Source organism: Apus apus, chromosome 3 (assembly GCF_020740795.1).
Source record: "Apus apus isolate bApuApu2 chromosome 3, bApuApu2.pri.cur, whole genome shotgun sequence".
In the NCBI taxonomy this organism is placed as follows: domain Eukaryota; kingdom Metazoa; phylum Chordata; class Aves; order Apodiformes; family Apodidae; genus Apus; species Apus apus.
Window position 1 is genome coordinate 65,951,817 of NC_067284.1, and position 16,432 is coordinate 65,968,248.

General features: G+C 37.0%; 1 protein-coding gene across 33 annotated transcripts in view; it reads left to right on the top strand.

Annotated features, from left to right (window-relative positions):
• The window catches only part of ESRRG (estrogen related receptor gamma), a 406,125-nt gene that overhangs the window by 338,918 nt on the left and 50,775 nt on the right, over positions 1 to 16,432 (top strand). For all 33 annotated transcript variants that reach the window (XM_051615738.1, XM_051615710.1, XM_051615725.1 and 30 more), the window contains one exon: positions 13,219 to 13,329. In XM_051615738.1, the coding sequence (XP_051471698.1) occupies positions 13,219 to 13,329 (111 nt within the window). The remainder of the gene's footprint in view (positions 1 to 13,218; positions 13,330 to 16,432) is intronic.

Consider the following 16,432-nt stretch of genomic DNA (forward strand, 5'->3'; position numbering starts at 1 on the left):
TTTGGTAAGTCATGGGTAACAGGAGAGGTGCCTGAGGACTGGAGGATAGCAAATGTCACTCCAGTCTACAAGAAGGGCAAGAAGGAGGACCCGGGTAACTATAGACCGGTCAGCCTCACCTCCATCCCTGGAAAGGTGATGGAACAACTTGTCCTTGGCACTATCTCTAGACATATCAAGGACTTGGGGGTCATCAAGAGCAGTCAACATGGTTTTACCAAGGGTAAGTCATGTTTGACTAACCTTATAGCCTTCTATGAGGAAATTACTAGGTGGATAGATGATGGTAGAGCGGTGGATGTGGTCTATCTTGATTTCAGTAAAGCATTTGACACCGTCTCCCACAGCATCCTTGTAGATAAGTTGATCAAGTATGGGTTTGATGATCAGGCAGTGAGGTGGATCAAGAACTGGTTGAAAGGAAGAAGTCAGAGAGTTGTAGTCAATGGGGCAGAATCTAGTTGGAGGCCTGTGACTAGTGGAGTCCCTCAGGGGTCGGTACTGGGACCGGTGTTGTTCAACATCTTCATCAACCACCCGGATGAGGGTACAGAATGTACCCTCAGCAAGTTTGCTGATGACACCAAGCTGGGAGGAGTGGCTGACACACCAGAAGGCTGTGCTGCCATTCAGAGAGACCTAGACAGGCTGCAGACTTGGGCGGGGAAAAACCTGATGAAGTTCAACAAGGGCAAGTGTAGAGTTTTGCATTTGGGGAAGAAAAACGCCATGCACCAGTACAGGTTGGGGGCTGACCTGCTGGAGAGCAGTGTAGGTGAAAGGGACCTGGGGGTCCTGGTAGACAGGAGGATGACCATGAGCCAGCCATGTGCCCTTGTGGCTAAGAAGGCCAATGGCATCCTGGGGTGCATTAGAAAGAGTGTGGTTAGTAGGTCAAGAGAGGTTCTCCTCCCCCTCTACTCTGCATTGGTGAGGCCGCATCTGGAATATTGTGTCCAGTTCTGGGCCCCTCAGTTCAAGAAGGACAGGGAAGTGCTTGAAAGAGTCCAGCGCAGAGCCACAAAGATGATTAAGGGAGTGGAACATTTCCCTTATGAGGAAAGGCTGAGGGAGCTGGGTCTCTTTAGTTTTGAGAAAAGGAGACTGAGGGGTGACCTAATCAATGTTTACAAATACGTAAAGGGTGAGTGTCAAGAAGATGGAGTTAAGCTTTTTTCAGTGATGACCAGTGATAGGACAAGGGGTAATGGATACAAATTGGAGCATAGGAGGTTTAAGGTGAATATCAGAAAATTTTTTTTTACTGTGAGAGTGACAGAGCACTGGAACAGGCTGCCCAGAGAGGTTGTGGAGTCTTCTTCACTGGAGACATTCAAAACCCGCCTGGACGCCTTCCTGTGTGATGTGCTCTAGGTGACCCTGCTCTGGCAGGGGGGTTGGACTAGATGATCTTTCGAGGTCCCTTCCAACCCCTAGGATTCTATAATTCTGTGATTCTATGTCTGTAGAAATTTAACTATACCCATTAACTCTTTGTGTTTCATTTTCTTTTCCATTGCTTTACCAAGGTGAAACACAGAATGTCTACACTTGTTATGGGACTTGTAAAAATTTCTTCTGGTATTCTTTTCAGGCTTTAGCTGGTAAAGCCAGATACTATCTTAGGGTTTTTTTATAAATATGTATATTAGTTTCACTTTCTGATGCACATGTATGCAGAATTCTTTGATCCTGGTATTACTGGAATAACAAGACAAAGGAGAAGTGAATTTTTAAAAACATTTGTTTCAGTAATGTTATGTAAATATATAAATATCTATTTAAAGACGTAAAGGCTTTAATAGGCTTGATGACATTCTTTCAACCATATTTTCCACTGACATCTGCAGTATTCTCAGTAATCTGGAAAATGTTGAGGCAAATGATTGTACACTTCAACAGTGTGTGGAATACAAATACTTCTTTCTTGAAAGGAGTTCTCTGGATGGGATTGTGAGCCTCAGAAAAGGCTGTTCCTAGAATACCTTTCTGGCAAGGCCATTTTGAGTGGATCACTCATTAATTCAAAATCGGGTGATTTTTCATCAAACATATGCCGGGGATTTAATATTACAGCATTTTGATTTTATGGACCAGTTTAGTCTGTGACTTTGAAAATTTCTCATGTATGTAAAAGTGTATGTACAAACAAATACTTTTTACACAATGAGGAGCTACAATAAAGCACCATGCTTTTAGAAATACACCGTTATAACACCCTTACTCCCCTCAGCTTTCAGAAACTTTGCAGACAGATGAATTCTGAACTGAAAAATAGAGTGCTGAATTTAGCCTCTGAGTAAACGTTTGAAATTAATATTAAGGACACATCAATCACATTCCTTAATACTCAGGGGTTTGTAGGCACAGAAGGAACTTTCAGAATAATTGTATCACATTGAAGACAAAAAATATTCTGTACTAATGCTTTTGCAGGACTTCCTCTTAGTCATGAAATTATAGAACACTATTTGTAAAGGGTTTGTCTCATTCATTTATTTTTCAGTTGATTACTGAGTACAATTTTGGGAGTATATTATGAGGGTTTTTTAGAGGCTTGACCTTTATACTCATTACATACACTACAACCAAACTTTTTTTGAGGAAGAGACAAATAACTTCTTCCTGAGGGCTTTTTTCCCCCTATTCATCAAGCTGCATACATTGGAGTGTTTTTACCTGCCACCTCCAGAAACCATAAAATTTCCCTTCTTTGTTTCCACTTTCCAACACAGTGCTACAGGATAACACTAACAGGAAGCAATTCCACAATACTGACACTTTAAATTAATTTCTTTGTTTTCTATGCTTCATCTTGGTTTGATGCTTATCTAGCCTCATAATTTCGAAGTTTTAGTATTGTTGTTGAGCAACTGTCACTTTAACCCACTGCAAACAGTGAAACAAAAAAAAAATTGTTCTTCTGCATTAACTCTGAGATTTTCGGGCAGGAGCAGCACTGCACAGGAAGATGCTGTGATGTGGTATATCAGTAGCTTCTAGTCTGAGCACATTACACAAACACATTAACTTAGTCTGCTGTGTTTTTTTCCAAAGTAGCAGGTAAAGATTCCAATTTTTAAAATAAGCAACTGCTCAGAGAAGTCAGAAAGGCAGCAGAAACCAGGAATTTCTAATTCCTCACAGTCTTAAAATGTGGCCATCTGTACTATGAACTCTCATAGGCACTGTTGAACTTTACTCTTGGAGGTAGAATTTTAAGAAACAGAATGTTACAGTATGTGGACAGGAAGAGCAAAGTACAGAAAAGCCATGTTATTTGCCAAAGACATCTGAAACTAGTAATTGAAGATCTTTTAAGTTAGAATTATCCATAATAGTACTGCAGGAGCACTCGGAGACCCCAAATGAAACCCTGTTCTGTAATTTCTCTCCAATCCTGAAAGAAATTTATAAACAAAGTAACAATACAAAAGACAAATTGCTCATGACTTGGCTGCAAAAGTAAACCCAAAATGTAAAAATATATCATATTTTCCAAGCTCACATTTTCATATAAAGTTGATGCTTAGGTTTAAAAGTAACACCCTTCCCCCTTTTTTTTAGCATAAGGCTGTCATGCACTCATGAAATTACTTAGATATTCTGGTTTCCAATACAGTCTTCTGTATAGGTAAAGTTGATAAAGTAAAATTAGTCTATGAATCATCATAAAATACAATGCTCCTAAAAATGTGTTAGCCCTAACTAGAGGCTGAGACATGGCATAAGCTTCTTGAGTTGTTTTCCCATTTGTGCCACCTGGTCTTGATTTAGCAGTGTCATAAAATAGCATGCAAAAGAAAGAGGGAGTAAGTTCAGAATTCCACCATACCTTTTGAGGAAGCTTGAAGGGTGAAGTGTGAGAAGGTTCTGCAAGTCATTATCTTCAAAGAATAAAAGTGCAGTTCATAGTTACTCAATACATAAATATGAGAAAGATTGCAGAGGTAGCATTGTTATGGGTGTTTTATGAGAAAAGACGATGTCAAAAAGGCATTTCCGTGAATAGCCTTGGAGAAGTCTAAAATTCTGTGAGAACACATATTTTTGCACTAAGGACGATTTGGACTCAAGTGGTAATATAAAGCTACCTTAACTGAAGAGGTAAGTCTCTTTCACTTTGCAGTTTGGAAACTGAGTTTTGCTTGTCTTATTCATGTACCATTCAGCACAGACTGAGGAAGATGAGAAAGATTTTATCCTGAAAGAAAAAATATTAAAAAGAGGATAATGAAACAGAAAAGGAAAAAAACCAACACACAAACCCACAAACTTAGGAAATATGTTTTTTAGGGTAAAGAAATTTTAATATTTCAATTAATTGTACATCTTTTAAAGCTCTGGTATGATGAGAGCAATCCTCTTGTTTTCTCTGGTTCTCTCCCAGCAAAATGAAATCACTTCCTCTAGATAGAAATCCTAATTCTAAGCAAGCCATTTTCAGTCCCAGTAGGACCAATGTGATTTTGTGTAACTGTTTCAACTCACACTGTTAAGAACTTTCCCATGACTTCTCGATCTCAAATTAATTTCAGAATACTACATCATCCAAGTTACTTAACTGAAATAATGTGAAACTGCACATTATTGTATCTGAGAAGGGTATTGAGATCTTGATTCATACTACTAGTACTTCACAGTCCAATTATTATAATGCATTTGATTTTGATCTTCCCTTCTCTCTTGAGAGTCGCCATCAAATAGTCCAGAACTTAACAGTTAAGACTTCTTTTCTGTTAAGAGGTGTCACTAGCATAGCTTTTGAACTCTTGATAAGCTTTGGTGTAGTGATCTAGAGTTGAGGCCTACTTTTACCCTGCAGCATTGGTATGGCCTTGCTCAAACTTACTTTTTGACCTTTTTGTCTCCTGGCGTTCCATGCCTTCTCCTTGGGTCATCAGCCAAGCTGACTTTCCCAGTCTGCGCTTGTCACCTTAAAGTAATGGTTACAAGTCTATTGATGCAGTAATGACTTCACAGCCCAGCAAGCTCCACTTCATTAAATTGGATGTAATTTGAACTCTGAAACAAGATAACATCTTGTGTAACTATGTTTAACTAAATTAAGGTAAGAACTGTGGTTTTTAGTGATAGATTGCCTTTATTTATTCTTATAACTTTTTCCCAGAACGTCGTCATGCATAATTAAAAAATAAGGCCTATATTATTATATAGTGTAGTCATAATATATGAGCACATTGACATGAAATTTAATGGTGCAATTAGCAATGGTATTTTCTGTGTTATTCATAAAAGCTTTTGCTGTATTTTACACTGCTTCCTAGTTATTAGTGTATTAGTAGTCAGTGTGATGTGGAGAGAAGTATGGTAACTATTTCACGATTATGTGATGGTAACTGTTTTATTTCAGAAACATCAGGGGTTTACATATTCACATTCTCAGTTCTGCATTGGTTTTGCTTCACAGTTTAGTAATATGCAGATTTTGCTGCTCTTCCTCATATTAGAAAAGTAAAGAAAAATAATGGAAGTTTTTTAGCCTGCATTTAGTGGCCTAATTTCAGTCTCATTAAAATCAGGGTGAGTCTAGCATAATTCTAATGAAGTTCTAGTAGTATAACACTCAGAAAAGATCAAATTTAAGCACTAGGAAATGAGTGCATATCTCTTCTCAAAAAGAAACAGGCTGTTTTCGTAGGTTCTTGTGTGAAGTGTAAAAGGTATTCTTTTGTAATATTTGAAAGCTAAACATGGGTATTGCATGTTTAATGCCAGAGAGTAGCTGTCCTGTTTTTCTTTTTCTTTTTTTTTTTTTTCCTCCTCTTTCATTCTGCACATTCACCTTTTCTTGAACAGAAATAAAAGGTTCAAGGCTTGTCAGCATCAGTTTATAGATAGCTGTTTAAAAATAATGAGATATTGGGTATTGTAAGGCTCAGGGCTGTCTTGCCAGACTCATTTATTTCCATTCACCTTTTGTCAGAATTGCAGACAGAAGACATTCAATTAAAACTTGTCACCTGTTGCGTGTGACCTAATTTGTATTTGTGAGTGTCACAGATTAGAATACTTAGCTTCATATGGAACCATTAAAAATGTAAAGCAACAGTAGTATACTTAAACATTTTATACCACATTTTCTTTGTGTGAAAATCTTTGTTTATGGACCATTCTTCAACAGAAATCACTTTGCTAAGAAATAATATAATTTATTTATACAAAATCTCATTTGCATGGGAAAACTAAGTGGATTTTATGCATATTCTTTTATGTTTTAATGCATAGATGGCAGTGCACAAAAATTCAGCATGTAGATGATTAGTTCATCCACAGTTAATGTTCCTTTCAAAGGACGCTGAGTACTGAGCTGTGTAAGTAACACATTTATCAGTTCTTTTGTCAAACTGGAAAAACCCACCTCTGGGATTGAACCAAAGAGAAATTTTTTTTCAGTTCCTTTGCTGAAATGAAGCCTTCTTGTTTCCTCCTTCCAGGAAAAAAAGGGGGTTTTCTAAAATATTGCTTACATTTGATTGCCCAGAAACACTTTCAGTTTCTAAACATGAGAAAAATCTGAAATGAAACATTGGTTTGAAACACTTGTTTTACAAAAGCAGTATTTTTCTCTTTTCATTTTTCAACCTGGAAAAAATTTGCTGTATGTTTTAATTGGCCCAATAGTTCTTTTATTTTAATAGTAAACTGTTAGTTGTAAATTTTTGTCAAAGGAACAGATAAATTAAGCAACTTATTTGTAGTCAAAGAGCAAATTGGATATTAAAGTAATAAACACTGTTTTCTTTTTCAGTCCATGAATTGAATCGCTTTATAGGCACCTCTTAAGGACAGCCAATTTTACCCTACATTAACAAATATTTTTTTGGTACTGATTGAATATAAAGTAGGACTGTGCTACACTAAATAGTTTATTTAATAGTGCAGATAGCTATCAGAAGACAAAACACTAAAGCCTTCCCCTACTAATTGTTAATTCAGCTGTAGGTCATAGAGTCAGAATAGTTTGTGTTTAAAGGGACCTTAAAGATCATCTGGTTCCAACCCCCCTGCACTGGCAGGAACACCTCCCACTAGATCATGTTGCTGAGAGCCCCGTACAACCTGGCCTTGAACACTTCCAGGGATGGGGGCATCCACAGTTTCCAGTTCTCACCACCCTCATAGTGAAGAATTTCTTCCTAATACCTAACCTAAATCTTCCATCCTCCAGTGTAAAGCCATTACTCCTCATCCTTTCACTAAAAGCCCTTGTAAAAAGCCCCTCTCCAGGTTTCCTCTAGGCCCCATTGAGGTACTGCAAGGGGCCAGTCTCCCTGGAGCCTTCTCTTCCCCAGGCTGAACAACCCCAGCTCTCTCAGCATGTCTTCATAGGAGAGGTGCTCCAGCCCCTTCATCATCTTCATAGCTGTCCTCTGGACTCACTCCAGCAGCTCCATGTCCTTTTTATGTTGAGGGCTCCAGAGCTTGATGCAGTACTCCAACTCACAGGAGCAGAGCAGAGAGAAAGAATCAGCTCCCTTCGACCCTCTAGTGACACTTCTTTTGTTGAAGTCCAGGATACAGTTGGCTTTCTGGGCTGCAATCACACATTTTAATGTGAGTCATAGCTTTTACATTCTTTTATGACTTAGGAATCTGTTTTCAAAATACTACCTGCCTAACGGACGCATATTTTACATCTCTAGCTGAATTTTTACCTGCACACAGTATTATCCAAATACTTTGTCATGTGATTTCAGAAGCTCTCTGGCATCCTTACAGTTCAGCACATAAAACGAATATGCAGATTCAGAAGAAAAGGTAGCTCCTCTTTTTCTTCCTGCTCATTTCTACTATATTGAGAGAGGACTTTTTTTGGTTTAAATTGGAATTATTTTTTCCACTACAAATCTTTCAGACTGTAGGATAAATACAGTGGCCTCACAATTTTCTAATCCCAAACTATAGACATTACTGAATTGTCTGAAGAGCTATGAGATGACCATACATTCTTATATCTAAAATACATTCCGTCTGTGTTCATGGTGGAAAAATCAACTAGTTTTCCCATTGCATGTGCCTAAATGCAAAACCCAGTGTTTATAATATTCACCCAAGCTTACCCAGCAGTTTTGCAAGTAAGCACAGTATGTTCAAGTGAACCAGAACACTCTATCAAGATATTGTCCCAAAAAAGAACCACATCAGAACCTGCCATTAAAATTCCTTTTGCTCTGTCCAGTTTTGTTGCTAACTGAGCTTTTTTTGCCTCTGTTGCTGCTGTTCCTCTAAAGCTTGGTACGATGCAGTTATGTGGGTATCCATTCTTACTGGTCTCATTGCAAAATTTAAGACAGTGCTGGGAATCTTACAGACATCTGTAGAAAAAGGATCATTACCCAGTTACATATCTCAAAAAATTAGAAATTTATTTAATATATATAGAATGCTGTGTTAGGGCTTGCCAGAATGGGGATGGTGTAGAATGTGTCTGCTTGCCATAAATCTCTCATATAGAGGGGACAGAAAGCATATTTTGTAATTTCCATGGGAAGTACAAATTGTGGGTTTCGTTCTGATCTCAACCCTGTTCTTTGCTGGAAGAAAGAGAGGGAGTTTTGTTTTGTTCAGATATTAGTTAATATTTAAGTTAATTAGATATATTTTTAATCAAAATAAAAAGCTATCCCCTATTATAGGTAGTAGACAATTTCTTATAGGCAGTCCTGAAATTGAAGGATTGGAATAATGCCTTACAAGTTAGCTTGAGGATTTCCTGTGGATATGGAACTCCATGGAAAAGACAAGAATGTTTGTGAGACAAGAGGACAAATAAACATGAGAAACCTGTAGCTGAAGTAAGAGTGGGGGGGGGGGGGGTGATAAACAGGAAGACAGGTTGATTATAAAGGAATAAATAGTATACTTTGGATATTGTTTGGATCTGGATAGAAAAATAAATGACACTGTTAAATATTATTATCATACTAAGGAGCCGAATTGCAAAAATAATTACATGGAGGGGTAGGGGCAATTCTTATAATATATAGCACCAGTCACAGTGGGTACCTTTCCCATACAAGGGATTAAAAAAGATGAAAAACTCAGGTTTGCCCATGTTAACTGTTTAAATTGAAGCACCTGGTGGGTAGCTCATGGTGTACATCAGCTCTAGTCTTCAGTTATTTCTGTGCAAGACTATGTGAACACTTTCTCTTTAGACTAAGTGTCCAGTAACATTATATTGTGTGTTGGTAAGAATTGATAGAAAGTCATGGAAAGATTGCATGAGGAACCAGGGGGTGAAACTTTTTTGTAGAAGCTTGTATAGAAAGTATGAGGACTTTTTTTTTTTTTTTCCCCGCTTAAGGCCAGCTGGAGAAATTCTTATGTTGGATTACTGTGTGTAATTCCCTTCTTTTAAAAACGTAGCGATTGCATTGCTTTACATAATTTCCATCTCTCCGTATATTGCAATTCTAGTCTAAAACTCATCTTCTGAGCTTTGTAAATTAAGTTAAAATGTGTGACTACCCATCACGCCTGAACAGCTGTGCTCCTGAGTTGTACTTGACCTAAAGTGTAAAGTGAATGCGTTGCACTTGCCTGTTGAAGTTGTATCATAACTAGTAGCAGGTGTGTTCTTTCTGTCTGTACCAAATAAGGCACCCGGTCATCATCCCTGTTTTTCTCATGTGGACTTTGGTTTGGTTTTGTTTTTCTGCTGAAGAATTTTTAAATGAAACTCAGCATTGGGGAATGTGGAGAATTAAGCTTGCTTGTCTTCAGTGGAGCTTTATTCAGTGACCATTAATGGATGTTTTGACCCTAAAAAAACTGTGATGATACTATGTACAGGGCAATTAATTCAGAGATGTACCATAAGTTTATATATGTGGGGTGGTTATCTTTCTATTGACTTTATGGTTGAGAACTGATAAGGGTGAGTAAACAGAGTTGCTGAAGACTCTAGCAAGCCACGTGCACAGCAGAGTTAAGGCAGAGGTCTACTTAACTTCTCTCTGTGCTGTAGCTAGATGCCACAATATCCTGTTTAAAATCTGAGTACAGAGTATGTGCTGAATTCTAGCAATAATGTCTGTGATCAAAATGTTAAACCCCTCCTGCCCCAAATGAAGATCTTTGTGGACAAAATTGGTTTTCTTCCCTTTGTTTTTCTAACAAAAAAGGCATGTAGCAGTCTTGAGAGCAGATAAAAGTGTCTTTATGTAATGAATTCTCTCATACAAGCTATGGGAGTTACAAGGGAAAAGGCATGCATATACATAGGAACTTTAGAATTTCAGTTTGCTGCATCCCAAACTCCCAAGTTTTTATGGAATATCAGATGGGTATACTCTCTCAAGTGATGTCTTGTATTTACTTCTATAAAGGCTTTTGAGAATTAAAATACCACATACAGTGTGGGATGTTATCAGAAATTTATTCTAAAATAGCTACTTTGTAATGGCACTAGGAGCAAGGAAAGTTTAGGAGCCAAAATGATGGTAAACTCCCTATCAGTTTTAATGAAAGGGTTATAAAGCTTTAATTTACATTCTGTTGGTATATGTTATAAAAAATGTTTTCACATTTTAATTGGAATTAGTTATATTATAGATGTAGGTATTTTAAAAACGTGTAATTCTGTTACTCCCCAGTTATTTAGAATTATATATATTTTTAATTTTTTTAAAAAAGTAGCTATATTTATAGCTACATGTAATAGGTGAGTACATGCATCTGTGTATAATTTTGCTATTGTTACATTCACTTCCACTGGCTATGTGAATGGCTTCAGTGTGTATCTTGGCAAATGCCAAGGATGTAAAAAAGTTGTTCATCTTAATAAATTGATATTATTTTAATTTAAGCTTCAGTTCCATTGCTTTTTGATTAAACATACTGCTGTCTGATACTCTCCATCTTTTATCACTATGAAATCTGCTCCCAGGCAGAAAGAAGGATGGCATCTGAATTATGCAGAAATAATTTTCTATCTTTTTTTCTTCAAATGCTGGACGGTCTTTTTCAAAATTCCACCAATATCACATGCAGCTTGTTCTAATCCTCTGCCTATTTCTGAATATTTGGCTGTCAAATCTTGATCACTTGCTATTTTTTTTTTTATTTGTTTTTTGGCAATGTGATGTCCTGGATGTAATTTATTTCAGGTGTAGTTCAAACTCCCAGTTCAAGGGTGGAGAATACTGAGTTACCTAAAAGCTTTTTAAAGTGTTGCTGTTGTTCATGCTTTTCTAAGTATAGCTATAAAAGCAAACAAAAATAACCATGCTTTGATGATTGAACCACTATGAATTTTATTATAAGACAGCTGAGACACAAAATAGGTCACAAGTTTAGTAGTGAGATAGGTAAATAACAGTTATAAGATTTCATTCATAAATATACACTGACCTGTTTGGGAATATAGTTGATTGGTTTTGTTACTTATGTGATTCATAAAAATATGATTGCTAACTTACAGTGGTAAATGTAGTTTTTGAGCTCAAGGGAGCGAAATACACAGTCTTCTGCAGTAAACAAAATCAAATTTCACTATTAAATACAGATGACCCTACCCACTTTCCCAGTGAGTGAAAACTATTCAGCAGTGTCGTATACAACTCACTGCATTATAGATACAGACATCAGTTTTGTTCGTAAGCCAGTTATCTCCTGTGTTGTTAACCTTTGTCAATACCAACAGTGCATCTGAGTGAGTAAGAACCCCATGCACACAAAGCCTTCCCTGCCAGTAGAGGAGTACAGACTTGGGTCTGTAAACTGCCTTTTTCCTTAGTTCAGCTAGTGAGTGTTCCGGTGTCTTAGTCTCATGCCTGCTTAGAGAGTAGGAGATAGAAAAAAAAAAAAAAAAAGTCAGGAAATAGAAGAAGAAACAAAAAGCAACAAGATTTGGCTTTGGATTTCTGGTATTTGGCAAAATGGCTTTTCTTCACCAAAAAATACAGTCAATCCTCTTCAGTGATTGAGGATGAAAGAGGACTGGCATATGTTTCCTGGTAACTAGGCTGTGTTACCAGTGCAGGTTCATGGCAGCACATAAACTCTGCTGAATTATTCTTGCTGTGCACCTCAAGTGTTAACTTATTTGTTGGTGGCTTCTCTGCAGTCCAGAATCGAGCTTTGGAGGTATTTCCTTCAAGAGAAGAGAACAGGGAGAGGGGAAGTAGTAGAGCAGGACACAATTATGGCAATAGAAAAGATAAGAGGGAGGAGAGCTAAAAGAGACAATGAAAAGTGAGGAAGTGAGCTGGACTTTATTACATCACTCACAGCAATCATTGATATGTAATATGTCCTTGCATTCTTATCTAGTTAAATCTTTGTCATCAGGGACAAATTCTGTACTTGGTGTTACTTGTCCTGTAGCCCTGCACATGCGCTGATTTTTTAAACTTCAGTGTTATGTTTCTACTTGGTTATGCTGTCATTCGTCTTGGTTCTCTGAAAAACTGTGTTGGTAACTCTGAAGGAAACAAAGATTCTTCGTTGTTTTATAGTAACTACTATCTTTCCCTCCCCCACCCCCCTCCTCCTTGTTTGGTTTTGTCTATGAGAGCAGCTATAGCTTGTTTCAGGAAGGTAAACTGCTATAGATCTTTATAAAGCAGGTAGCAGAATGCTTTACTGAAGCAATTAACAATTTGGAGGTAAAACACAAATGTTAAGTCATCTTTAATTAATTTCTTTCAAACCCTCATGAACCATTTCAGGTCTTTAAGCCACATATGTGTTCTTATTTTACTAAGGATAGTTTTGTGTCTTCTGGCCATGTTAATCCATGTTAATGAAGAGCATGGCATTTGGCTATTTAAACTGTATACAGCATCCATTGTTTCTAAAGGTTTGATTTACTTCTCTATTCATAATGTTAGCCTTGTGTATCCATGGTGTTTATTACAGCTTTGAACTTCTGCTTCTGACAAAGACAATTTAAGATCAGACCCTTTCAAATAGAAACTAAACTTTTCAGCATTTATTAATAATATGTAAAAATGAACAAATGATTTTATATGAACAGGAAATTATCTTGTATACCTAGTCTTGCATGTGTGAAAATCTAAGCAGCTTTCAAATACTTGTGGTGCTGCTTTCTCTTGCTTTCTAAAATTACTCTTTTGAAATAAAATTGCATTTTAAATAAATATTGCAAGGCAAGAGATAGAAGATTGTTACCTGAAAGACATCCTCATAATATATTAAATTACATGTTTTCTTGTTTTTCCAACGTAGGTGTCCGCCTAGACAGAGTACGTGGAGGTCGCCAGAAGTACAAGCGCAGAATAGATGCAGAGAATAGCCCATACCTGAACCCTCAGCTAGTTCAGCCAGCAAAAAAGCCATGTGAGTACACCAGATACACACAACTCTCTTTGAATACAAGGTGTATTTGCTCCTACCCCTGTCGGCTAAGCTTCTTCTGACTGGGGCAAGGGTTTGATCAGAAAGTATTACCATAAACACCATTTAGCTGTTAATGTATTTTGCTTTAAATATGCTTCTCTTTCTCAAGTGGAGTTGAACAAAGAATATTTTTACAGGTTGAAGTGTATAAAGGCATGGTTTATGCAGTGCAAATTTCACATTTACAGGTTATCTTTATTTTCAGTGGTACATAAAATTCATACTGTGATCATTAGTTCATTGAAGCTTCTAGTTTCAGATTCCACAAGAAAGTGATTTTTGTGGTTTTCACTAACTAAATGAGTTTGCTCAACCTCCCAATGAAAGGACATTAAGAGCCTCATTAATTCACACCTATAGATTAATACACTACCTAGCATTAGATTAAAGCAGCAATATGCCACACTAATAACAAGCATAGATTGGTAGTTTGGGCTCTAATACCCTTATGGATTTTTTTGCTTTGTTTTGTAATGTTTTAATAATGTCCTTGATTGTATTTCACCAGATTGAAGGAGAGAGAGAGAGCTGATCATCACATTGCTAAAATACAAGTTCCATCCTCTTTGAGATTAACTAAAAATAGTTAGGGGTTTTGCTTTGCGGCTTATATAAACCCAAGCAGCAACTGTACTAATTCCATGAAGTAAATATAATAGCATTATAGCTGTAGTGCAAGAGGCTAGTGTATTACCCTCCAAAGGCATACACACTCTATCAAGCATTGTAAACTCTTCCAGGTTCAAGTAAGAATACACACATGCAGTTTCTCCTGCTGAGAAGGTTAGTCTGTTCCTAAAACAGAGCACTAAGCCAGAAAATGAGAAGGGCGAACTCCTCCTTGTCTCCCATTTGCTTCTGCCCCTGTGCTTTTGACAACACACATGTCAATTTTAGGCTCTTGAAAATACCTGGCTGTATGGAAAATGGATTTTGTTTCCTTTCGTGTTCCCCAGTAGGGGACAGTACAATACGTTTGAGCATATGAGGATCTGGAGACCAAATAAACAGTCTTTGAGCTCTAAGTGAAACAGCATTTTAGCTGTGTCAAAGAAAAAACAGCCAGTTTTACATAAAATTAAGGCTTAAGTGAACATATGGCATAGTTTCCTTTTGCCTTTCCAAAAAACATTATGCTGATTATATTCCTTCAATTGTCCAATCTGGCATCTTCTACTCAGCCTCCATAAGCTGTCCCACCGTTCTGTAAATACAATCTAGGGCTGCACTAAGCAGATTTTGCACATTATAATAAAAACTTTCTGATAATACAATAAAATTTAATAAACGCTAATGCTTAATTTCATTAGAGGTTTAGTTTTCCTAGGTGCACAGATTGTCAGTTTTTCATTTACTTGATATTGTCATTGAGTAGAAATGTTGATAGCCTAGCATATCAAAAACACCAAGCCCAAACAGGCAAAAAAATCCAACCCTAAAACCTCAAGCCCTTAACACGGGTTAATGATGTTGTACTGAAACACAAGAATTTCTGTGTAAACCCAAGATTATTGCAAAGTAGTGCATTACATTACCTTTAAGATGGTAACTACACCAATTTCTGTAAGCTCCATTTGTCTGAGATAAATAAACTAACCTCCTTATAAATCATTACTCATTTAAGTGCCTCCCTTCATTTTCCTTAGCTCATCCAATTACAAACATTTTTGTAACCAACATTTATAAAACTTAATTTTCAGATCCTGTCAGATAAATGTCAAGACTTGAAACAGTTACATCGCATTTGTGTAGAAGTAGCCTGGGAGATTTTCTGGACCCTGACTGGTAGTTTGTGCATAACAAAGGCATGGGAATTAAAATTGGGTTCTATTGATTGTAATTAGGGAAATATTAAATAAGATTTACCTAGAAACAGTGCTCATGGCTATTCAGTTTCCTGAGTGATGGAGCTCTCTGAGTATATTCAGAATTTTCCTGTGGTATATACTAATCCACACTCCAATACAGTTAGGTTCTTCCCTCTGTATGGAAAGAACAGGTGTTTGGAGGATCTTTCCTGCACCTACTTCTTCTGCCTTCTACTTTATTTGAGTTTCCTGCTTCACCATGGGATATAATGGCCTGCTTGTAGATCTTGTTAAATGCAAAATTAAAAAGAATTTGAGATTTTGAGAATTCTAAGTTAAAATATACGATATTCCTGAACGATCTCCAAAAAGCCTTTGGTGAGGAACCTAATAAAACAAGAAAAGATGTTCTTTGGCCATTTCTTGTGTTTACAGGAAAAAACCCAAACAGCAGAGCTTGGGGATGTAACTGTTTCTACATTAATTTATCACTGGTTAAAAACCCACAAAGTTTAAGTCCTCAGCTACATGTGTTTTGATATTAAGAAACTAATTTATTTATCCTACTTTTCAATACGTGTACAAATACTGGAACTTGGGAAGATGCAGTGTCGTCTCACTTAAGAAGATCATGTTTTCTGTGTGAAATTAAACAGGATATGAAAAGACTGTTTAAAAAATAATAATAAAAAAATACATGCAAAGGCTGTTTGCCACTATAAGTTAAAACTACCATCTGTCATCTTTAAATAAGAATAGAATTAATTCCTCATTAATCAGTTTGATAATCAGTAGAATATTGAGATCAAGAATTACTCAGTTGGCATGGTTCCTGTAGCTCATATAAAGAATGGATCTACCCCCTGTAATAAAACATGCTTGATGAGATGGTTTCCAGTTGGCACTTGCACTTATATGAAGGGCTAACATATATCACAACTTCTGACACAAAAATTTGGAATAAGGCAAAAATTGTAGAGACAGTAGATCAGAATTGAGGAGCCTATGTCACAAAAGAGCAGTAAACTATCAGAAATCTGAATCAAGTGAGTATTTTATGGAAATCTGTCATGGTCAGGTAGGGAGCCTTTCTGTTACACCTGTGCAAGTCACTTCCCCATCAGCTTTCATTGCAGCTCCCCACAGGAGGAGTGTGTGGTCCATCCTGTGAGTTTAATGTGGGAAGGGAAAATTATACTACTAATCAGCTTTCTCTGCAGTCCGAAAATACTTCA